The sequence below is a fragment of the Bipolaris zeicola genome, assembly GCF_000523435.1.
Source record: "Bipolaris zeicola 26-R-13 unplaced genomic scaffold scaffold_7, whole genome shotgun sequence".
NCBI classification, from domain to species: domain Eukaryota; kingdom Fungi; phylum Ascomycota; class Dothideomycetes; order Pleosporales; family Pleosporaceae; genus Bipolaris; species Bipolaris zeicola.
In genome coordinates, this window is record NW_006912056.1 from 255,288 (window position 1) to 278,088 (window position 22,801).

The following is a 22,801-nucleotide window of genomic DNA, read 5'->3' on the forward strand; positions in this document are numbered from 1 at the left end:
AGACGCACAATTGAGTATTTGAACCTGCAGTGCAATTGGAACCTCTTGCGCGGCAAAATAATCTGAAAAGATGGCAATATACAGTTCGGTAACAGGAGCGGTCTCTTCAATCCTAAGTCCAGTCACATCGCAGGGTTGGGGACCATTGGTCAGCCTGTGCAAAAATGGAACCCTTTCACAATTTCAGAATCTGAAGCATGGTAAGCTGGTGGTATTCGAAGGCGGCTCCAGCAAGTCCTCGGTAGCATTTGGTTCGGACAAAGAAGGCCTTCCAATTGCTTTCCTAGATGTGCGGGACGAGAAGTTCTGGGTGCGAATTGCACTTTTCGCAGACATGGTAAGCATCTCAACAGACTTGAGAGGGGCCGAACGACCGAATGCTTACAAAAAGAAAATAGGGCTTTGCAGAGAGCTACATGCTGGGAGAGGTCTCAACACCGGATCTGACCAAGTTCTTCGAGGTGAGCTTTAGAAGTTGAGGACTGCTCAATTTACAGAGGAACTTACATATACAGCTCTTCATCCTAAACCGCAACTACCTCTCCAACGGCTCAACCTTCACCTCTGCAATCTCTAGCGGCCTTGCTGGTTTATTAAGAGGTAGCAACAACCTCAGAAATGCTCGCCTCAACATCTCTGCACACTACGACATTTCAAACGAGATGTTCGCTGCATTCCTCTCGCAAGACATGACCTATTCGTGCCCGATATGGCTTCCAAAGTCGAACCCACTCTCGGCGAACGAAACCCTCTACGAGGCGCAAATGCGAAAGCTCGACCGCTTCATTGATAACACACGCATCAAGGGAACAGATCACGTTCTGGAGATTGGTACTGGATGGGGAAGCTTTGCCATGCGGGCTGTCGAGCGGACAGGCTGCAGGGTAACTTCTCTCACTCTTTCCATTGAACAAAAAGAGCTGGCAGAGGAGCGCATAAGAGCAGCAGGCATGTCCGACAAGATTTCGGTACTTCTCTGCGACTACCGCAGCCTACAAGTCCCTGAAACAGGACCCTTTGACAAGGTTGTGTCAATTGAGATGCTGGAGGCTGTCGGCAAAGAATACCTCGTCACGTACTTCAAGTGCATAGACAAGCTGCTCAAGAAGGAAGGCGGTATTGCATGCTTCCAATGCATTACCATGCCTGATGCCAGATACGAAGCCTATGCCAAATCAGACGACTTCATCCGCCGCTACATTTTCCCCGGTGGCCATCTTCCCGCCGTCTCAGAGCTTGTAGCGTCAATCAACACGGGATCAGAGGGCGCTCTCATTGTCGACAGCATCGAGAACATTGGGCCCCACTACGCCAAGGCCCTGCGGCTGTGGCGCGAAAAGTTCCTGGACTCTTGGGAATCCACCATCAAGCCGCAGCTCATTAAGGAAAAGAGTAGCGAGGGTATGGACGACGAAGGTGCCGAGATTTTCAAGCGCAAATGGGATTACTACTTCAGATACTCCGAGGCCGGCTTCTCCACCCGGACACTCGGAGATGTCATCATCACTGTCAGTCGCGAAGGCGCCATGCAGATGATGGAAGAAGTGCCGTTGTGAGAAACTGTATTGTGAAAAAAAAACTGTAGCGAAAAAAAAAGCTACGTATGATTCGGTTTGTTACTGCTGTACATGGGAGAATATAGGTGTATATACCCTTCTTTATCGCAACAATTGCAATATACATTATTCCTTTCCACCCCTCATTCTTCTCTGTGTGCGCGGCAAACTTGCTTTTTTTCTCTCTTTCTCATGCAGTCCCGTACCCGTGATCAAACTCCGGTAACTCAGCCTGATACTCCATAGCCAGTATACTCGAATCCAACAATTCCTCAACCGACGCCCGGGCGTGCTCTCCTAGATTCCATTCTTGATCAGCACACCGCGCTTCTCTCTCCCTCTTCTCTTCATCTCCCTCCATGGAGCTTGCACTCCGCGTCCCCACCGCCAACGGCGGCGGCCGGTACGCCTTGTAGACTGCTAGCGGAGCGGGCGTAAGCGGCGGCGACGCTAGACCCGTTGTGTCGCCGTCCCACACCAGTCCTTTTGATCCTTGTTCCGCTTCCTCATCTTCTGGTGGTGTGTACGGTCTTTGCGTGTTGGCGTAGCCTGGTATCAAACTTGCAGGTAGTGTGTTTCGCTTTACTGAGGGTGGAGATGCGGTTTGTATGTTTATGCTGAGGGATTGTGGGAGTGGGGCCTGGGGTGTCATTGCGGATTCGATGTCTGCGGTCAGAGAGGTGATGATGTCTTCGCCTTCTTCTTCGTTGTCATCGTGGTCGTTTGAGGAGGATGAGGGGGTGCGGTTAGGGAGGGAGTCGAGTTCGTGGATTGGATTGGGTGGTGGGTCGGTTTTATGCGAGGATGGTGGGGATGGTAGGGCGGAAGTTGGGGGTGGAGAGGAGGGTTGGTAGAGGCCGTTTGGACCGACTACTTGGAGTCTTTTTTGTTTTTGTTCTGTGTATTCTTCGTGGGGTTCGGTGGGTGCTTGGGGGTCTCTTAGTTGTATTGGGGTTGCGGACATTTCAAAGGCCGCTGTATGGCGTTTGGGGTGTTTTGGAGGCAAGGAAATAGGGTCAGAAGTGAGTGTTTGGTGAGGGATATACGATCCGCGTGATCCTACGCGTTGGGCGCCGGATCTTGTTAGAGAGCGTCTGGTTTGAATACTTGGAAGAGAATTGGGTATCGGGGAGATTTGAGTATTTGGCTTGGATGGTTGCTCTGGGAGAGGCGGAATAATTTGCATTGGCGCTGAAGTTTTTCGGTATGGGTATGAGGCTCCGACTGGTTCATTCGGTATCTTGAGACTTAGTTGTGGGCCACTGGACACGCGTCTAGTGTTGATAGTGCTGATTGAACGATATCTTGATCTCGAATCTCCTGCTGGCGGTGTAGCTTCTTGTAATCTCGAGGAATTCGGAGGAGGATTTCCAGAAGAAGACCCCATGTTGAGGGTATGTCTCAGTGAAGGCCTCTCCCTTTCCATTTGCCGAAGGCCTTGGGAAATATTTGGCGAAGCATTATCAGAGATAGCCTGGGTGTTTGGTATATCGGCGGTAGAACGCGATCGCGATGAGCCATTCTGAGGTAATGAGAAATTCGTTGTGGTGGTAGCCGGTGGTGTTTGTCCGGTCAGTATTTGATAGCACCTGCGCTGTTGATCACAAGACAAGCCCGCGAAGAAGGGTGTGTTGAGAAAGTTTTGGTATGCCGCTTTCTGGTCCAACTGGTTCCGAACAGATTGAACCTGGCCTCCGTAGCGCTCGCACAGAAGCAGCAGGTTCTCCATAGGGTTCCAGCTCAGGTCGCGCAGTTTGCAGAACTCAATGAGTGACTTGACCAGGTACAACATGTTGAGACCTTTGAAAGTCCTCAGCATGCCTGCAGTGTTGTTGCCCAACAGGACTATGTTGTCTTTGAGAGTGCCGCTTGGAGGTGTTCCGTATAAACCTTAAAAATGGTTAGTTCGAAGTTGCGTTTGGCTAATAATTAAACTCACCTGATGGCAGCAAGTATACTTCGACCGCTGCAGAGCTTGTACATCCTATATCATGGTATGCAGGCCCTGTTTGCACCAATATCTTCGATGGGGTCAACGGGTTCATGCCATCGGTCAATACAATGCTGTTATCGTCAGTGGATATGTTGCAAAGTAGTTTGCTCGAACATACCGTCGATCTGCCTCGAGCTTTTTCTTGATACGACTGGAATCTTTGTGTTCATATGCAAAGTATAGGTCGGATACTGGGCGCCCGCTCCCTAGACATAACATCTCGAATGCTCCCATGATACTGTAGGCGAGCTTCTTAGTCTCAAAGATTTGACGGACATGGCTCGCCGCTGCTACGACGTTCGTATGAGGTGGCATCTTGTTTCCTCCTTGTTGAGGTTTGCTGCGAGAAGAGTTTTCTATGGTAGAGTGCCCTGCGATGCTGGTCATGATACGCATAGTGAAATTGGGTGCACGGCGCTAGTGACTAGATAACCATGGATCCGAGCTATTTGAACGAACAAGGCGAGGTGGCAAGAGTTGACGGTTAAGAATATGGGTCCACCAAGCACGAGTGGGATAGCAACGTGGGATGATGTGTTGTTTGCGTGGCAGAGCTGTGCTTAAACCATGACAATCCCGCTACCCGGGCGCGCAGGTGGATGAGCTCTCGTAAGCATGCGCGAAGGGTATGGCCGAGCGGGGCCCTCCTATCCGTTCTTGCAAAAGGTTATATCCACAGTGCTGATGACGCACCCTTGCTATACGCCGGGGCATGTCAGTTGAACGGTAACAGCGTAGCCGTAAAAGGCGGAGCTGCACAGCTGAAAGCCACCCGGGCGGCTTGATGGGATCCGGTCTCATGAGGAACGTGCAAGTTGTTTCGCATTTGGAGCAACAAGTCACAAGGTTGTTGACTACTTGCTGTTGTGATTTTCGTGGGTTCTCGTCATCGAGGCTGAGTGGTTTATATTTAGCAACGGGTGGGTCGGCCAATTGTGGCTACCCAACGGATCCGCACTGCTCGTATAGGGAGTCTGAGACGGAACCCAGCCTATAACGGGCAACGTGGAAGGCATGTGTTCTCGCTGCTATAAAAAGGTGTTTCGCCCTGTGCGCAGTAGATGGTTACGAGACCTTTTGTCGGACTAGTAGATGCTCACGTGACATCAGGCATAGGCCTCTCAGCAAGTGATAGCTTCAGTGTAGTGCTTTATTAACAATATCGAATTTCTTGCTACACGATATCGCTATTCGAGTCGCGTGCATGCGTCGGGAGGATATACGATGCTGCAGGCATAATTTTGATAAGAGAACGAAATAAGCCGAGATTGGGTACGCCACCGAAAAAGAAACGCCAGACAGCAGGGCCTCTGCTATTGAGATGTAACAAACTGTATTCTGTGCTCAAATACCACCACCTGTGTCCCGCAGTCAGCACTGGAGGGCGTTTATCAGCGCGTGACGCGACCTACCGGATCGATCAACGGAGACCGCAAAGTCACCATTGCTGCGAACCGTCTGTTTGTCTGCAAGAGTACGTGACTTGAGAGTGAAGTAGCCGCCTCCCAGGGAGATGATAGACAGCACTGCCATGCTGCGGGGTCTGAAAGAGTGGCGGTGTCAGCTATAAAGTCGGTGGGAAAGGGAGCTGAGCTGGATGGCCCAATTGAGTGACTTACGTGAGAAGCCTGGAATAAGTCATGGTGATGTTTCGAGTGACTGTTCAGCTAGTGTTGGTATACTGGATGAGAGAAAAGGATGAAGGCTGGCTTCAAGGAGGAAAATGGTTGAGGAGCTGTCGGTTCCAAGCGGTTCCGTCGTGTGATGCATTTCCCCTCTTAGTTTAACCTGTATGATAGTGACGCAGCTTCCCCAGATCGGCATCTGGACCCCGGCTACGCTTGGATCACCGAGATGGTATCCAATAAGTGCTCATTGCAGCCGACACATTACCGCTCGGCAGAAAAAGTTCGGCAGCTCCCAGATGCGCGTCGCATTCACATTTACCGACTGCAATCACACACAAGAACTGCACAATGCCCCTCCCCAAGCGACAGACATTGCCAAAGAAGGCTGAAAAGGCCGAAAGGTCTGAAAAGGCTAGTGTGCCTGCCAGTAAGCCATGCGACGTCGTTTTGCACAATACTTGATAGCCCACTTACAATTCACAGGTGACTCGCGATTCGCAAATTTCCAGACCGACCCCAAGTTTCGACTGCCCTCCAAGAAGCACACCAAGACCAAGCTTGATCCCCGATTCGCGCGCATAAAGAGCGACCCGGACTTTTACAACAAGGCCAAGGTCGACAAGTATGGTCGCAAGATATCAGAAGACGCGGGCAAGAAGGTTGTCGAGAGGTTGTATGAAATAGATAGCGATGGCGACGACGACGACGACGATGAACCCGAGCGCCCTGCCGGCAAGAAGCGGGACCAGGCTGTTCTGAAGGAAATGAAGCGGGTTGAGCAGCAAGGCTTTGACCCAATTCGAGACGGTGGGCTTGAATCGTCGTCCGACGAAAGTTCTAGCGACGAAGAGGAAGAAGCAGACATCTACGAACAGGCTGAGCTCGCTGGCGAGGGCAATGAGGTTCCGACTGGTGACATCTCGGCACGTCTGGCTGCAGTCAACATGGATTGGGACAACATCCGTGCCATCGATATCATGGCTGTCGCAAATTCTTTCGTTGCAGCTGACGGAAGAATCCTTAACGTCGTCATATATCCCAGCGAGTTTGGTATGGAGCGTCTGCAACGAGAGGAAATCGAAGGTCCGCCCCGGGAGATTTTCGCCTCGACCGCGAACAAGGACAAGGACAATATCGGCATGTCTGACAATGATTCTGATGCCTCGGGTACGGACGAAGAGGGCCGGTCAAAGGCTGTCTTGCAAGAAGAAGAAACTGGGGAAGAGTTCGATTCGACCAAGCTGAGGGCTTACCAACTCGACCGACTACGATACTACTACGCTATCATCACATGCTCTTCTGCCAACGTTGCAAAGTCCATCTACGATAATCTCGATGGCAGGGAGTACTTGACAAGCGCAAACTTCTTCGACCTACGATTCGTTCCCGATGGTACCACTTTCGACCAAGATCCCCACGATGAATGCTCCAAGCTACCCGATGGCTACAAGCCGAATGAGTTCTCAACGGACGCGCTTACTCACTCAAAGGTTAAGCTGACCTGGGATGCTGACGACGCCACGAGGAAGGAAGTACAGAAGCGCGCTTTCTCGCGCAAGGAAATCGACGAAAATGAACTGCAAGCGTATTTGGGCACGGATTCCTCATCCTCTGAAGACGAAGAGGAGGCTGCAAAGGCAGACAAGGCAGCGAGTCTCAGAGCAGCGTTAGGTCTTGAGGCACCTGGCAAGACCTCCAAATCGAAGAAGAAGGCTTCCGCAAAGAATGATCGCGACTTTCCAAAGCCGGACAGTGAGATGCAAATCACTTTTACTGGAGGCTTGTCTAAGGAGAGCGGTAGTGGTGGTGTATTTGAGAACGATATTCCTGTGCAAGAGACGACAATGGAGAAGTACATACGGAAGGAGAGGGAGAGGAAAGCGAAGCGCAAGGAGAGGTGGGCTGCTAGGAAAGCTGGCAGAGATCCTGACGCTCCTGCTGAGCAGGAGGCCACCAAGCCAGCGGATGCGAATGAGGATGATCCATTCAACGATCCATTCTTTGCCTCTGATCCCGAAGAAGCTGCTAAGGCCTCAAAGCAGGAGGCTAAGAAAGCCAAGAAGGCCAAGAAGGCAGAGCAGGAGCTTCAAGACCAGGCAGCTGCAGTAGAACGTGCGAATCTGGAGCTGCTCATGGCCGATGAGGACGATTCCAAGATGCGCCACTTTGACATGAACGAAATTGTCAAATCGGAGAAGGCTAAGAAGAAGGGAAAGAAGGTCAAAAAGAATGCCCAAGTGGTGGAAGACAACTTCAAAATCAACACCACTGACCCACGTTTCGCGAAGTTGTACGAGAGTCATGAGTTTGCTATCGATCCCACGAATCCTCGGTTCAAGGAGACTGCAGGTATGAAGGCACTGCTAGAAGAAGGCCGAAAGAAACGAAAGCAAGGAAAAGATGAAGACGAGACAGAAGCGGAACGGGGTAGTAAAAAGTCAAAGCAAGATACGGCGGATGAACAGGAGGACATCAAGAAACTAGCTGCTCGGGTCAAGGCGAAAAGCAAGCAGAAGTAAAGATGTATACTAGAGTTGTGTTTGATACCCGAAAAGTCCGCTTGGATATCCCCGAACAATATATGTTCTATGATTAATTCTTGAATGTCTGTTGGTATAACTATGGCTAGGTAGCCTCTGCGTTTGGTGGCTACTGCCTCCGCTGCTCTTGCCATGTGATACACCGAGTGGTCGACTACTTTCTCACCCTCCTTGCTTGCGAGTCACTCAAACATCCTCACTCGCGCCATCTCCCTCCCACCCACAGACCTGCTACCTGTCTCTTTTCCTATGAGCCCCTCGCCTCTCTCATCTTAATTCCCCCAAATCCCTCTCGAACGCACACATAATGCACCTTCCAGAGCTATATTCGAGCTCTGGATCACAACCAGTTACCCTTTTCAGTTCCACCAGTTCATTCCCAGCATCTTGTCTCTCAGTCACATATTATGGCACCACCCTGGGTCACTTTCGATACCATTGAGTCCTTTGGTGGAGATTGTGGAAACGGAGCTGATCCTGACATTGCCGGCATTAGTGTAAGTGGATATGCCTACTACCTGTGCCCCAGCTTACAGAAAATTTTGTAGGTTGTCATTTCCTTTGTCACTGCGAGCTTCATGACCACGTTTGCCTCGATTCTTGCTATGCTTCTCGATCAAGCTTTCGATACCAAGGGCCAATTTACTCTCCGCGCACCACTAAGATTTATTCGCGAACGTTTCTTAGAACACGAATGGAAGAAGTATTACGCATGGCGTCCTTTCTTGGACCCGCTAATCATAGGCCTGGGTGATCAGCAGCTCATCGTATTGCTCAGCGGATGGATAAAGGTACTTTCGTACTACCCTTTAGAATTTCTATACTAATGGAAGTATACTAGGTATCTGAGAAGGCTTTCAAAGTCCAAGGCGCCCATTTTGTTCTAATCCTATACATCTGCGCTCTGTCGTCATCCTCTTACCTCGCTGCCCTCATAACATTACGCAAGTACTTCCAAAGGTACAGACTTATTGCAAAGATCCGGCTCATACTCGTCATCTGCTTCGCAATATTTCTTATGACCTCCATGATGGCCGCCATTGCCCTATCACCAACAATGGTTGTGACTAGCCATGGCGTGAAGGTAATCAAGACCCGGGTTCAGCGTTTATCGTTACTCGTACCTTTTTTTCTCATAATCATCGACTTATCGACAGCACTAGTGTGTATTCTGTACAACCCAGAAGGCCTCGAAGTCGAGTCACCAATTTCTTCCTCAGAAAGCTCTTTCCAAGCTCTCGTACGTCGCGTTACAGATAGAGAGCTGTACACGAAGAGATTCGTGTTCCGAACACTCTTTCCAGCTCGATTCGGCATACAGCTCATGTATTACATCTTTCTCAACCCAGCCACTGCGTTTGTAGTCCAGATACTGTTGGCAATCCTTTCCGTAACCCTAGTCTTGACTCAAAAGTTTGCTGCTCCTGAGGATCCTGCAAGGTTTTGCGGTTTACACGACAATGAAGAAAACACATGGGGCTTCGGGCAGACATTGAGTGTGACTGCTTCTGTTACCGGCTATTGCAGCACTGCAAACATACTTGGAAGCAAGACAAGATATCAGCGAGGGGTTCAGGAGTACGAACGTCTGACATCATGTCAAGAGCCGTCTCCGATTGGTATAGGAGCCATTTCATTGATCGTACACAAAGGCTACTCAACCAAATTGCTAAAGCCTTGATTTTTCATCGTCTTCCTCCTTTTTCTCGAGGAACCTGGCAGCATACTCAATAGCTGCCTCGTATCCAAATACACCGAGTCCACAGATCACCGCCTCAGCCTTATCACTCAGGTAACTATGATGTCTGAAGGCTTCTCTTTTGTGAATGTTGCTGATATGAACCTCGACAAATGGTATATCCACACCGCTCAAAGCATCCCGCAGTGCCACGCTCGTGTGCGTGAAAGCTCCAGGGTTGATCACGATAAAGTCGACATTTGCACGCGCTTCATGTATACGGTCTACTAACACGCCTTCATGATTTGATTGAGAATGTGAGAATTGTATAGAGAGCTTGGCACATTGTTCTGTGGCGGAGGAGATTACGTCTGAGAGGGTGGTGGATCCATAGATTGCGGGTTCGCGCGTGCCGAGAAGATTGAGATTTGGGCCGTTGATTAGGAGGATGGATTTTGTCTTTGACATATTTGCTGAGGTTTTTTTTGGGTGTCACACTCAAGTGTTTGGAGTACTGTCAAGTAGAAGAGTTGTTGAAGACGCGTGCGCGGAGCATGTTGGTGTTGGTCTCCACAACGCTCATTCCGAGGCTTGGATCGATGTCGGAATCGGAAAAGGACTTACCCATATGCCTACGATCGGCCTTCCTTCCCCAACCCCCAAACCAGGACACATGACCCTCCAATGCATAGTATCTGTGGGCCTTTCCACCGTGGTTAGCCGGTACGGCTTCCGACGGTAGGAAACTAGCGGCGCAATGGGTTCCAATGTATGCGGACCACCGCAGCACAATACCCTTTCGTCTCCTGAGAGTAGCTCTTACACATACACAAACGCACAATTACCATGGCTGAGCTCTCAAGAGAAGAGCTAGACGAGATTTATGCGTTCGCGGTGGACCTGGGGAAGAAGGCGGGAAAGATGCTTATGGACGCGGCCCAAGCAAGAATGAACAGCGAGAACGCAACAACAGAAGAAAAACAACACGTACAAAAAGAGAATGCAGTAGACTTAGTAACCGAAACCGACGAAAATGTCGAAGCCTTCATCAAGACAAAAATCCAAGAAAAATATCCCTCACACAAGTACATTCCCACCCCCTTCTTCCCCCCCTCCCACCCCTTCTCTCTCCACAGTCCACCTAACAATCCCCAGATTCATCGGCGAAGAAACCTACTCCAAAAACGCCTCGCGCGACTACCTAATCGACGCCTCGCCAACATGGTGTGTCGACCCTCTTGACGGAACCGTAAACTACATCCACCTCTTCCCCACCTTCTGCACGAGCATCGGCTTCATCCACAACCACAAGCCGCTCATCGGCGTCATCTGCGCCCCGTTTACCAACCAACTCTTCACCTCGTGCGCGGGTCGCGGCGCCTTCCTAAACGAAACCCAGCGCCTCCCGCTCATCCAGAAACCCAGCATACCGCCCATGCCCGCCAATGCGCCCGCAGGCTGCGTCTTCGCATGTGAGTGGGGCAAGGATAGACGTGATACTCCCGACGGAAATATGCATCGCAAGGTTGAAAGCTTTCTCAACATGGCGGCGGAGATTGGGGGCAGAGGGGGGAAAGGGGGGATGGTACATGGAGTCAGGAGTCTGGGGAGTGCGACGCTGGATTTGGCATATGTGGCTATGGGTGGCGCGGATATTTGGTGGGAGGGGGGCTGTTGGGAGTGGGATGTTGCGGCTGGAATTGCCATTTTACAGGAGGCCGGGGGGTTGGTCACTACGGCGAATCCGCCTGAGGATTGGGCAAATGCGCCGATTGAGGAGGTGGCGTTGGGGAGTCGGTTGTATTTGGCTATTCGGTGAGTTTTTTTTCTTTCTGTTTTTTTGTGACTTTGTTCTTCTGAATTGGAGTGGGGAGGTATGCTGACGAGGAAATATGCAGGCCGGCAGGACCGTCTGCGACGGAGACAGGACGTCAGAGTCAAGAAAGAACGGTACGCGAAGTATGGAGGAGGGTACGACATTTAGACTATTCGCGTCCAGGAGCATAGACCCATTTTTTTTCTCAAGAAATCAAGACAATTGTATAGAATTATATATATCGGTCTTCATTTTTATTCCGCTTTTTTTTGGTCTCGTTCAAGTCATATAGTATGTACATTTTACAACCTCGCCTCACTTAACTTCCTCGCAATAGCCTCCTGCACCTTCTCCACCGGCAACTCCCTCACCTCCCTCGCCGTCCAATACCGATCCTGCTCCAACCCCTGATAAATCAGCGCCTCGGTCCCTAAGACGATCTGCCACCCCTCGTTCTTCCCTATCTCTGCAATCTCGGTCCATGTAGTAGGGTGATAGCACATCTCGAGCAGCGCGCCTTTGTGCTCTTTTTGCAAGAAGCAGTTGAGGATGTCGCGGGCTTTGTGTTCTTGTGGTGTTGCGGGCGAGAAGTTGGGGACGCAGGATACGATTGCGCCGACGCCGGCGAGGGATTGAGCTTGGGCGAGGGTGGAGACGTGGATGAGGGAAGAGCCGTAGCCGCGGGCGTTGCATTCGGAGATTACGGCTGAGACTTCGGAGGCGTCTCTGTTTACCTATTTTTTTTTTCGAATTCGCATTAGCATAACTTCCAGCAGAATGTTTGTTTGTTTTGCCAACTGAGTTACTATCTATGGGGAGGTAAGGATATAGGAAAACTTACGAGATATATCGCACTGGCTTTCATCCATTTGCGAAGGGCGTAAACGGCACTTCGTGCTGCGCCGCCGCCACCAATGACGAGAGCAGGTCTGTTTTCGTACTTTGAGGCGTCGACGTTGTAGGCGAATGCGTCACGGATGCCGATGACGTCTGTGTTTGTGCCCATGTAGAGCCGTTTTCCTGTCGATGGGTCTTCTTGGATGAAAAGAGTGTTTACGGCGCCGACATCACGGCCTTCTTCTGTCAGGCCGTCGAGATAGGGGAGGATAGCGACTTTGTGGGGCATGGTTACGGAGGCGCCTGTTGGAGGAGGTTAGGATTTGGGATTCTTTTAAATGGTATTATTGGGTTGGCTTCTTACCGTAGAATTGTGGATGTTTGATCAATTGAAGGAAGAGTGACATGTCTTTTGATTCTAGAGGGTATTGTGACCAGTTTAACCCTAGCCCATCGTATACAGTCTGGTGTAGCAGAGGTGACATTGAGTGTGCAATTGGGTAGCCGAAGAGGTAGCCATGACGTTCTGTTTGGGATACGTCTGGTATTCTGGTTTCTGTTGATTCTGTTGACATTGTTGACGAGTAAAATTATGGGATTCAGTGGTGAAGACTTGGTGCTGGTTTACGGTAATGGCAGGGTATCAGTTTCTGAAAGTTGAAGTTGAATTGTCGTATTATTAAAGTGGGGTGTAGGTAGATTATCAAGTGTGCTCAAGGTGCTGCTCTCAAGATAGATACTGCGTACACCTTCTCCACCAAAGGCCTCCCAACTCGTATCATCATGTCCGATGCCTAGTCCGACAAGCCAGAACTGGAGCGCTTGAGCCCCGGAAAAAGACACGCTGTATGTGGAGAAAGGCGCGTGCATGTTGTCCAGGTGCAAACTACGGACCGAAGTTCTGCTGGCGTCTGCGCGTAGTGTCCAATGAACAGAGCGACAACGGCCGCTAAACCTCGCGTATAAATGCAATTCCGCGCTCTGCATCTCTCCCAACCGCCTGGATAATACCAGCATTTCCGCATTCGGCACCAAAGGCGCGCAAGTTGCAGTCTTGGGACGCGATCCGACGCGCAGACCTGCAAATGCACTTCCCCGCAATCGCTCGAATCTTGGATCTGCTGGAAGAGAGTTCGAAGATTCATCCGGGGCAGGATCTTACCATCACATTCCCGGCGAACCGGCACCACGGCCAATCAACTAACGTCAAATTCACTTTGACATCCTTACAGCTCACACTCCATGCGGAGTCCGACGCCTTCTCCACATTTTACTCCGCAAAAGAGCACGTTTTCCTTAGCCAGGAGTATATAGTATAGATGCAGGACGATCTCTACTTTATCAAAGCCATCTCTTTTTTCCCATCGCCTTGCCGGCAGCTGCTTCCCTGGCCTGGCCTGCAACCTCATCCCCCCTCTCATCAACACCGTCTGGGTTTCGGAAGCCAAGTCAGATAGTACCTTCATCATGGGCATTCTCGCGCTTGTCGAGGACAGGCCGACGCCAAAGGCCGTTTACAACTGGCGAGTCTATACCGCCGCAAGTGTCGCATCATGGGCGGCTTGCATGATCGGATATGATTCAGCTTTCATCGGTACCACACTGGCACTTCCTTCGTTCGTCGAAGAGTTCCGCTTCAAGGAGATGACTGCATCACATCTCAACACTACCAAAGCCAACATCGTCTCCGTGTACCAAGCCGGTGCTTTCTTTGGTGCTTTTGGCGCATACGTGTCGAGTTACTACGTCGGCAGGAAGAGGTCTCTAATTCTCTGGGTTCTGATTGTGAGTTGATACCCCAGGCGAGATTGTTTTGGAGAAGCAAACTGACAAGGCGTCCTATTCAGTTCATGCTAGGCGCTGGTATGATGCTTGGTGCCAATCGCGAAAGGGGTCTCGGTCTGATTATCGGTGGCCGCGTTCTCGCCGGACTTGGTGTTGGCGGTTGCAGCAACATGGTTCCCATTTACATCTCTGAGCTATCACCACCCGCTGTACGTGGACGACTAGTCGGTATTTATGAGCTCGGCTGGCAAATCGGTGGACTGGTTGGTTTCTGGATCAACTACGGTCTTCAGGAGACCATGGCACCTTCACACCGACAATGGCTCATTCCGTTTGCTGTACAGCTCATTCCCGCAGGATGCCTGCTCCTCGGTGCTCTCTGGATGCCAGAATCACCACGATGGTATTTGGCAAAGGGAAAGCGCGAAAAAGCCATCAAGGATCTTTGCTGGCTTCGCCAACTACCAGAGGACCATACGTACATCGTCGAAGAGCTCGAGGCTATTGATCATCAACTGGAACACGAGAGAGCCACTGTTGGCCCAGGTTTCTGGAAGCCATTCCTGGCACTCAAACAACGTAAGGTCATGTGGCGTATCTTCCTCGGTGGCATGCTTTTCCTCTGGCAAAACGGATCCGGCATCAACGCAATCAACTACTACTCTCCGACCGTATTCAAGAGTCTAGGCGTTACCCAGGGTTTCCTTACCACTGGTATTTTCGGAGTCGTCAAGACAGTTATGACATTCGTCTGGCTCATCTGGCTCATTGACTATCTTGGTCGTACAAAACTTCTCATGATCGGCGCATTTGGCGGCTCTCTATGCATGTGGTACATTGCTGCCTACATCAAGATTGCTCAACCCGAAAGCAACCCATCCAGCGACCTTTCACCGGGAGGAATCAGCGCTATCTTCTTCTTCTATCTATGGACTACTTTCTACACGCCTTCTTGGAACGGTACCCCCTGGGTTATCAACTCTGAAATGTACAGCCAGCAAACCCGATCTCTAGGCCAAGCATTCGCTGCGGCAAACAACTGGTTCTGGAATTTTATCATCTCGAGATTCACTCCTCAGATGTTTTCCACCATGGAATATGGTGTCTACATGTTCTTTGCTTGCCTCATGTTGCTCTCTATTCCTTTTGTGTAAGTGTTGCCCCACCTTGATTCTCACCATAAGCATGAACTAACGAGTCTCAGCTATTTCCTGATTCCAGAGACAAAGGGTATCCCGCTCGAGCGCATGGACGAGCTTTTCGAAATCAAGCCTACACACAAAGCACATGGCATCATGGTCGATTTATTGGCCGAACACGAGAACGACACTATGGCACGTAGAGACGAAAAGGCGATGGCAGATGAGCATATCACAATGGCTTAGAAAGTCTTTTAGATATAAAAGGATTTAAGACAGTCGGCGCACTGTATCGTGTTGTATGAAACGAAATAGTCTAATGAAAATATCATGAATCAACTCATAATTACATGAACCCAAAAATCTACCGAGAAAAAGACCTCCAAGTCCTTCTCTACCACACGTCACCATCCCAGCTACGTCTCATCGACGCACACACCCACACCCACACCCACACTATCGGCTCTCCTTCCATGCTCTCCCCATAAAAATCCACCTGCACGCCAAGTCCCCCCATCCTCAGACCGCCCTGCATAACCCCCAAGTCCACTCCCCAGAACGGGCCCCGAAGCAAACGACGCCCCATCACAACCTGGCAACTCACCCGGGTAAAAATTCTTTTCCGCCCTTGTTAGCTCCCCCCATTTACGTCACCACCTTTGCTCTCCATACTCTGCATTGGACCCTGTAAAAACGACACGCAGCACGCATACCGCTCGCTTGCATTACGCAGTAGTACGCAGCAGAGACGCAGCAAGAACGGGCAATGGCATTCCCCGGCTGCAAAAGGCTAGCACAGTATCTTTTACCCCCGAGATAAGCGGATACCATCGGGGTATTGATCATCGGTGGATTGGATATCGGTGCATTGATTCGCGGACGTCGCATGGCGTCAGCGCGCAGTCTAGGGGCAGGGGCTACTAGGATGATGCCGAGAAGTCGGTTTGGTTGGGTGCTAACGCTGGGGATAAAGAATTATTGCTCTGTAGGAATGAGGGAGGGGGGCAAAAGAATTCAACGTGCGTGGGTTACGGTTCTAGAAGGAGACGGGGGGTTGTGTTGTTGATCAGGTGGTGAGATGTGGGGGGAAAGGCGGTTTGGGGACTTGGGCGTTTGGTTTATTAGTAGAGGGGGGGTTGATTGCTTGTTTTGATTTTAACTGGTTATTGGAATAACTTCCGTTGCATTATCTTGAACCATCTGATTTTTTTTTACAATTCTAAGTTACATTGTTACATATTCAACATTGCAAAAAAATGCCGTATCGTCTTGGGATTTCGTCCATGTCGCTAGGCCGGTCCTATGCTGGCCACAGCCTCGAGCACAAACTCTCCATGGCCGCAAAGCATGGAATTGAAGGTATCGAGCTCTTTTTTGAAGACTTGGTTGATCACGCTGGCTCCGACTCGCCTTCTGCTCTTCTCGCAGGCGCTGCTTCTGTTCGGGATCTCTGCTCCTCTCTCGGCCTTGAGATCATTTGCCTACAACCATTTATGCACTATGAGGGTCTGGTGGACAGAAAACGACACGAACAGAGGATTCAAGAGATGAAGCTGTGGATAAAGCTGGCCCAGGTGCTCCAAACGGATATCATTCAAATTCCATCATCATTCCTTCCGGAGGATCAAGTGACCTCAGACACGGAGGTTATCATCAGCGATCTCAGGGAAGTTGCAGATCTCGGACTTCAAGAATCGCCAGTGATGCGGTTTGCGTATGAAAGCTTGGGTTGGGGTACGCGTGTGAACAAGTGGGAAGAATGCTGGGACGTTGTAACGCGGGTTGATCGATCCAACTTTGGCATCTGCCTCGACAGCTTCAACATCCTCGCGAGAATATACGCCGATCCCACTTCAGAAACGAGGAAAACCCCCGACGCAGAAAAAGAGGTTCGCGAGTCGATGCAACGGCTTGTTGAACGAATCAAGCCACATAAGGAAAAGATTTTCTTTGTCCAGGTTGTCGATGCAGAACGGCTCGCGCAACCCCTGGTACGTGGCCATGAATTCTACAATGTAGAACAGCCGGCTCGCATGTCATGGAGCAGGAATTGCAGGTTATTCTACGGTGAGACCTCACGTGGAGCGTATTTGCCGGTACGAGACGTTGTACATGCCATCATCAAAGAGGTCGGTTATGATGGATGGGTCAGTATGGAGCTCTTCAACCGAATCATGAACAGCACAGATCATGCGGTAGTTGAGGAACTGGCAGAGCGTGCTGCAGAATCTTGGAGGAAATTGCAACAGGATTTGGGGTTCATTGGGGGCGTTTCGTCTGGTTCACAGAAGTTGGAAAATGTGCATGGTAAGAAGGGGCAGGAAACCAAAAAGGTCATCCAGGAGATTGAAGTTGCACGCCTTTAGCGCATGAGCTGATTGCTTTCGTTTGTTCCTGTGATACCAATATTGATAGCGTAGTATGTAAACAGCCAGTCTCCATACAGACTGTTTTTCTTCGCAACCGTATATATTAAACCATTTCTAGTAGCAAGCCAATATTTTTTTTCAAAAATCTTGAGGTTCAGATATCTCAACGGGTTTCGTACAGCGTGTTAAATGGAAGTTGCGTGGAATTCTGGTTTTCATCCTGCGCTGGTTGCGGACCCGTAGTCAAGAATCGAGTAGGGTCTGTTGCCAGTAGATCGGCCATGCTTATCTCTGCAGAGAACCCTAGATTTTCCATAAATTGAGGCTGGTTCTGTAGCTTCTTTGCTCCATGCTCAGAAGCAAAGTCGTCGAGGAAGTTCCCCAAATCTCCCGAAATCAGAGCGTTGTACGGATCGTGAGATTCCGGCATCAAGATATTCATGGTGAAGTCAAACGGGTTGAATGGGTGTTGATTGTCGCCTTCTTGTGTGTTGTTCATTGCAGGCAGAAGGCCATCTACATGCGCTGAAGAGCCAGATGTTCGCTGATATCCCTCGATGAAAGGCTCACCCATATTCGGTATGGGGAACGAAGGAGATGCTTGCATTAGCCCTGAGACATCTTGGGGTATACTTTCGTGTGAGCCTGTTGCTTCTCGAGTGCCTGTGGATGCTTCTTCTGGTCGACCTAATGACTGATCAAGGCTGGTGAATAACTCACGCATCTTCGTGTGTGTTGTCTGATCAAAGACCAGAGTTGAACCGCTCTTTTTAATACTCTGAAGAAGACAAAAGACAATGGCAGGTATTCTCGCAGCTCCGAGTTGGGCATTCATTGTGCTGAGCACATCTAGTGTTTGCTGAAACCAGTTATGAGAAGGAACAAATGCCAGTGCAGTTACGCAGTAGGTGAATCGAAGCAACAATGCAGGTGGCGTCATGGGAGTAGAGTCTTTCCGAATATAGTCGAGTTTCTGTGGCAGCGAAGACTTCCATGCCTCAAGGCGGCTAATCATCTCGTGGAGGAAGTTTGGGGCATTTTGAGGACGTGTAGTGCTCCCAAATATGTCTACCAATTCCAGGAGAGCATTGAATGTACTCAATGATAAGGTCGGTGACGGCGGCTGGTGAGCTGATGGCACTCTCAGCTGCCCGTTCCAAGGTTGCCATTCTTCCATTCCGTCCTCTTCTATCTTCCCCATCCAATCTAGATCAGCTTTATCCAGATAAGGACGTAATTTCAACTGTGAAGAAAGCAGAGTGTCAAGGACGAAACAACTGGACAGGATGTGTTTTCGTTGGGTCTTATTCATATCCGGAGGGTTTGTGGTGGTCAGAAATATTCGCAAAGCAGTACCGACAAGACGCCAGGCAGCACTGAACATTTTTTTACTGATGTTAAAGACGGCAAGATTTAGTAAAGCCTTAACATGATCAAGACCAAGCTGTCCCAATTCAGTGGGGATGAGAAGCCTAGCGACATCATAGAACTTCTCAGGCTGTGCATCTCGTAGATCGACGTTCGTATTCCTGGAGTCAATCTGAAGAGACCCTACTGCAAATATACTCCACATCTCGGCATGACTTCCGGAATTTGTCATGTCGCAAGATAACTCTAGTCCATGTTCAGGATAAGAATAGGACAACTTGAGTATCTCTAGCTTATCCGCAATCGGCAGCCAACATTGCGTATATGTGCAATAAGTCTCCAATAATTTCCATGAGTCTGCAGGTAGTGGCACTTGTGCCGAGGGGATCACAGATTGCTGTACATTAGGAAAGAGAAGGTCCGACAATGAGGGTCTGGGTGTCTGTTCCGGTACATGACTTGGGGCACTGACCGATGGAAACTATCCACGTTAGTATACATTTTGATACGCATTTTCTAGCATCTTACCGATTGGTGTGATTGAGCTCCAGGCGTTGTCTGATTAAAGGTTGCATCTTCTACATCCACGTCGCTGTCATCATTGGGGCTTGCTTGCTTTTCCTCTCTCGTTTCTATTTGTTCGCCAGCTAAGGCCTTAGTAAAATCCTGACAGAATCTGCTCTTGGCCCAGCTTTTGTATAATCGATTTGACTCCTTAGTGCCCCGTGCAAGCAAAACCGTATTCTCCTGGAATAATTGGTTATACACCGTCGTCTCGATCTCGGGATTTTGCTGAAAGACATATGCTAATGTCGTTTCAAGGCCGCGTATATATCCAGGTTGTAATCCTCGTTTCTTTGGGTTTGAAGTGTACGTGCAGTCCCGTTTGTTGTCTACACATGGCGAACAAGTGGGTTGGTTGCCGTCGCATTTCTCTCTGGCAGTCCTGCATTGATCACAAGCTCTGGATACTCGGAATCGTTTTACGGGAACATCTTGTGAGATTAAGCGGCGCTTATCTTGGCTTTGCGAAGACATTAACTGCGTTTTGCTTTTTGATGGCGGAAAGATCAATTAGGTAGGTGTTGCAGCATAACCCCAAATCTTCGCTAGCAGAGGAATCTGACAATCAATCTAGGCCCGGGTAAGCAGGCATGTTTGCCTGGGCCGAAGAAATCCATGTAAATTACCGAATGATGGCGAGTGGAGAAAGCTGGGGAAGGGTTCCCGTAGTAGGATAAAGATTTATCCCGGGAAAAGCGGGGAGAGCCGATGCCACGTGACTCGCCAGGACGACAAGCGATTCCAAGTCGATGCGATACTGGAAGTCATTCATGCTTCGCGACCAGGAACACATCGGCAAGATTGAGGGCTATGGCTTCTGTGAAGGTCGGCACCAAACGCTCATTTGCGACAATGAATACAGAAAGCCGATCAAGAGATGGGCGTGGTTCGCTCCCAACGCCGTCTCCACCGGCGTCGAAACAGCGAAGTCTACCTAATTCGGCAAGGTCTACACCATCACCTCCTCAGCATGAGTTTCGGCGTGTCTTTGACTCGAGGGCATCAATTGTTCTCATTGGAATGCATGGAACAGGAAAAGCGACGTTGGCTATGATGGCATCTGTAATCTGTCAAAAAAGAGTTATCGACATGGAAAGCGTCTTTCATTCTGCCACCGGCTTTTCAACCACCGCATACCGGAAACAATACGGATCTTCAAATCGTAGTCTTCGCCAGGAAGAGATACTCCGCGATGTGCTTCACAGTCACAGCAAAGGCGCCATCATTGTTTGTAATGGAAGCTTTCCGTTGGACAACAACACCCAGTCTCTATTACGCGAATTCTCAGCATCACACCCCGTCATCCACATCACACGGGATACCCGCAGCATACGTGAATATTTGGAAACCGATGAGGCCAGAGTTCAAGAACTAGTCGCTATCAGCACGCCCGTGTTCCGACGGTGCTCAAACTATGAATTCTACAACATCTCTGAAACGAATGCTTCGCATCTTTCCGTCGCTCCTGCCCAACAACGCTCTGTGCCAGCTTTTCTAACACTGAAAAGAGCAGAAAGGACTTTCTTCAAGTTTTTGGCTCGCATCCTATCGCCCAGGGGTACGCCTGGGAGCACAAAAAGCGATACCCCAACATTAGATCCCGGCTACTTCCCCTTATCATACATCGATTTGGAGCTAAGAAACTACACATGTGCTGTCCAAGTACAACTCTCAGACCTCACCTCTGACGGTGTCGACATTGAGGAACTAGAATTCGGCTGTGACGCATTCGAAATCGTAGTGGAACCCAAGCAACTTAGTGCAGACTACGCCGAGGACATTAGTAAAAGCATATCTCGGGTCCGCAGGAGTACCGTCACACCAATCATCTACCATGTCATGCCTATATCAAAAAATCCGAGCTACTCGATAGCGGCGTATCTTGCTAGCGTATGGCATGGTTTGCGGATGGCACCAGAATTCATAACAGTCGACCTGACCATGGATGAGGAGCTGATACAAGCTGTTGTCGCATCCAGGGGGTCCACAAAGATCATTGGCCATTTACACGCTGCAATGGACTGGTACGATGTATTTTGGCTGGAAAAGTACGACACGGCAATGCGGCTGGGGTGCAGTATCGCACGCTTTACGCGCCCAGCCAACTTCATGGACGACAACGCGGCGATCCAGTCGTTCCGAAACACGATTTACGCAAAGTCTCGGAGGATACCAATGATATGCTATAACACTGGCAGGGCAGGACGCCGCTCTGCTTGTTTCAATCAGGTCCTCACACCAGTCATCCCGGAGAAGCTGAGGAAAAGCGAAAACTTCAAAGAAAGAGCCCAGAAAAATCCGGAAACATCATGGCTCACTGTAACGGAAGCTACGCACATTTTATACGCTTCGTTCACCTACGATCCAATGAAATTCTACATCACAGGTGCAGCAACAGCCTACAGTCTAAGTCCAGCAATGCACAACGCCGCATACCGAGCCTGTGGGATGCCACACCACTTCGAGAGCATAGAAACCAGGAACCTAGACGACATCATTCAGAAGTTAATCCTTCAACCAGATTTTGGTGGCACAGCAGTGAGCCAGCCCTTCAAGGTTGACGCCCTCGCCCTCACCCACGCAGTTAGTCGCCACGCCCGCGCCATCGGCGCCATCAATACTATCCTCCCCATCCGCCATCTGAACGCAGACGGCACCATCCCCAACGCAGAAGGCTTCGAACTCTTCCAAGAACGCAACCAATCCGGCCCCGTCAAAGCCCTCTTCGGCGACAACACAGACTGGATCGGCATCCGCTCCTGCATCCGTCGCGGGCTCTCCCCCGCAAACGCCGTGCGACCCTCCATCACCTCCGCCCTCGTCATCGGCGCAGGCGGCATGGCCCGCGCCGCAATCTACGCCATGCTGCATCTCGGCATCAAAAACATCGCCATCTTCAACCGCACAATCGCACATGCTGAAACGCTGGTCATGTACTTTACACGGCTGGCAGCGAGCCCCGAGGCGGCAACGCTGTTTCCCTCTTTCGTACAAGATACACAGCCTACATTCCGTATCCTGTCCTCCAGAGATATAGCCTGGCCGCACGACTTCCGCCCTGCAACCGTCATCGTATCTTGCATCCCCACGCACTCCGTCAACGGCGAGCCATCACCTGACTTCACGCTGCCAAAGCACTGGATGCAGTCGCCATCCGGGGGCGTGGTAATCGAACTTGCATATCGCACGTTGAATACGCCGCTGACAAGGCAAGTGCGGGGCGAGGCCGCCGCGTCGTCGTCGTGGATTTGTCTAGACGGCCTGGATCTTTTGCCTGAACAGGGATTTGCGCAGTTTGAGCTTTTTACGGGGAAGAGGGCGCCGAGGCGCATTATGAGGGAGGAGGTGTTGAGGTGTTGGACGGATGAGAGGGGGAGGTCGAATCCGGGGATGGTGAGGACGAGGTTAGAGGCTATGACTGAGCAGGAGCCTTGAAGGGAAGTGAAGGTGTTATTGGTATGTCTGTTGGTCATAGGTTGATGGAGTTTGAGGTACAGTTGGTAAAATAGGGGAAGGGGGTGTGTGAAA

General features: G+C 50.2%; 13 protein-coding genes across 13 annotated transcripts; 7 read left to right on the forward strand and 6 right to left on the reverse strand.

The window, feature by feature from the left end:
* Positions 1-70: 70 nt before the first annotated feature.
* Positions 71-1,556, forward strand: COCCADRAFT_32698 (uncharacterized protein; the record flags this gene model as incomplete). Its single annotated transcript, XM_007709300.1, has 3 exons — positions 71-337; positions 399-461; positions 516-1,556. The coding sequence occupies 3 exons, from the start codon at positions 71-73 to the stop codon at positions 1,554-1,556; spliced, it is 1,371 nt and encodes a 456-aa protein (XP_007707490.1).
* A 190-nt stretch (positions 1,557-1,746) lies between these two features.
* Positions 1,747-3,945, reverse strand: COCCADRAFT_1044 (uncharacterized protein; the record flags this gene model as incomplete). The annotated part of the gene is made up of 3 exons (XM_007709252.1): positions 1,747-3,446; positions 3,496-3,620; positions 3,668-3,945. 3 exons carry the CDS (start codon positions 3,943-3,945, stop codon positions 1,747-1,749), a joined length of 2,103 nt encoding a protein of 700 aa, XP_007707442.1.
* A 948-nt stretch (positions 3,946-4,893) lies between these two features.
* On the reverse strand, positions 4,894-5,191 carry COCCADRAFT_1045 (uncharacterized protein; the record flags this gene model as incomplete). The annotated part of the gene is made up of 3 exons (XM_007709253.1): positions 4,894-4,907; positions 4,962-5,092; positions 5,169-5,191. 3 exons carry the CDS (start codon positions 5,189-5,191, stop codon positions 4,894-4,896), a joined length of 168 nt encoding a protein of 55 aa, XP_007707443.1.
* A 334-nt stretch (positions 5,192-5,525) lies between these two features.
* On the forward strand, positions 5,526-7,696 carry COCCADRAFT_32700 (uncharacterized protein; the record flags this gene model as incomplete). The annotated part of the gene is made up of 2 exons (XM_007709301.1): positions 5,526-5,604; positions 5,661-7,696. The coding sequence occupies 2 exons, from the start codon at positions 5,526-5,528 to the stop codon at positions 7,694-7,696; spliced, it is 2,115 nt and encodes a 704-aa protein (XP_007707491.1).
* A 428-nt stretch (positions 7,697-8,124) lies between these two features.
* Positions 8,125-9,309, forward strand: COCCADRAFT_32701 (uncharacterized protein; the record flags this gene model as incomplete). Its single annotated transcript, XM_007709302.1, has 5 exons — positions 8,125-8,214; positions 8,266-8,508; positions 8,559-8,777; positions 8,823-9,213; positions 9,245-9,309. The coding sequence occupies 5 exons, from the start codon at positions 8,125-8,127 to the stop codon at positions 9,307-9,309; spliced, it is 1,008 nt and encodes a 335-aa protein (XP_007707492.1).
* A 77-nt stretch (positions 9,310-9,386) lies between these two features.
* Positions 9,387-9,863, reverse strand: COCCADRAFT_83445 (uncharacterized protein; the record flags this gene model as incomplete). Its single annotated transcript, XM_007709345.1, has 1 exon — positions 9,387-9,863. One exon carries the CDS (start codon positions 9,861-9,863, stop codon positions 9,387-9,389), a length of 477 nt encoding a protein of 158 aa, XP_007707535.1.
* A 49-nt stretch (positions 9,864-9,912) lies between these two features.
* On the reverse strand, positions 9,913-10,170 carry COCCADRAFT_83529 (uncharacterized protein; the record flags this gene model as incomplete). The annotated part of the gene is made up of 1 exon (XM_007709346.1): positions 9,913-10,170. A coding segment is annotated over one exon (258 nt), but the record flags the coding sequence as incomplete, so codon positions are not given.
* A 71-nt stretch (positions 10,171-10,241) lies between these two features.
* On the forward strand, positions 10,242-11,402 carry COCCADRAFT_83485 (uncharacterized protein; the record flags this gene model as incomplete). The annotated part of the gene is made up of 3 exons (XM_007709347.1): positions 10,242-10,480; positions 10,551-11,210; positions 11,294-11,402. 3 exons carry the CDS (start codon positions 10,242-10,244, stop codon positions 11,400-11,402), a joined length of 1,008 nt encoding a protein of 335 aa, XP_007707537.1.
* A 111-nt stretch (positions 11,403-11,513) lies between these two features.
* Positions 11,514-12,623, reverse strand: COCCADRAFT_83737 (uncharacterized protein; the record flags this gene model as incomplete). The annotated part of the gene is made up of 3 exons (XM_007709348.1): positions 11,514-11,945; positions 12,053-12,351; positions 12,413-12,623. The coding sequence occupies 3 exons, from the start codon at positions 12,621-12,623 to the stop codon at positions 11,514-11,516; spliced, it is 942 nt and encodes a 313-aa protein (XP_007707538.1).
* An 892-nt stretch (positions 12,624-13,515) lies between these two features.
* On the forward strand, positions 13,516-15,218 carry COCCADRAFT_83644 (uncharacterized protein; the record flags this gene model as incomplete). The annotated part of the gene is made up of 3 exons (XM_007709349.1): positions 13,516-13,833; positions 13,896-14,983; positions 15,038-15,218. 3 exons carry the CDS (start codon positions 13,516-13,518, stop codon positions 15,216-15,218), a joined length of 1,587 nt encoding a protein of 528 aa, XP_007707539.1.
* Positions 15,219-16,255: 1,037 nt separating this feature from the next.
* COCCADRAFT_1051 (uncharacterized protein) lies at positions 16,256-17,338 on the forward strand (the record flags this gene model as incomplete). The annotated part of the gene is made up of 1 exon (XM_007709254.1): positions 16,256-17,338. One exon carries the CDS (start codon positions 16,256-16,258, stop codon positions 17,336-17,338), a length of 1,083 nt encoding a protein of 360 aa, XP_007707444.1.
* A 166-nt stretch (positions 17,339-17,504) lies between these two features.
* Positions 17,505-19,704, reverse strand: COCCADRAFT_22368 (uncharacterized protein; the record flags this gene model as incomplete). Its single annotated transcript, XM_007709281.1, has 4 exons — positions 17,505-18,028; positions 18,062-19,190; positions 19,238-19,655; positions 19,697-19,704. The coding sequence occupies 4 exons, from the start codon at positions 19,702-19,704 to the stop codon at positions 17,505-17,507; spliced, it is 2,079 nt and encodes a 692-aa protein (XP_007707471.1).
* Positions 19,705-20,125: 421 nt separating this feature from the next.
* COCCADRAFT_83601 (uncharacterized protein) lies at positions 20,126-22,708 on the forward strand (the record flags this gene model as incomplete). Its single annotated transcript, XM_007709350.1, has 1 exon — positions 20,126-22,708. The coding sequence occupies one exon, from the start codon at positions 20,126-20,128 to the stop codon at positions 22,706-22,708; it is 2,583 nt and encodes an 860-aa protein (XP_007707540.1).
* Between the last annotated feature and the right edge of the window lie 93 nt (positions 22,709-22,801).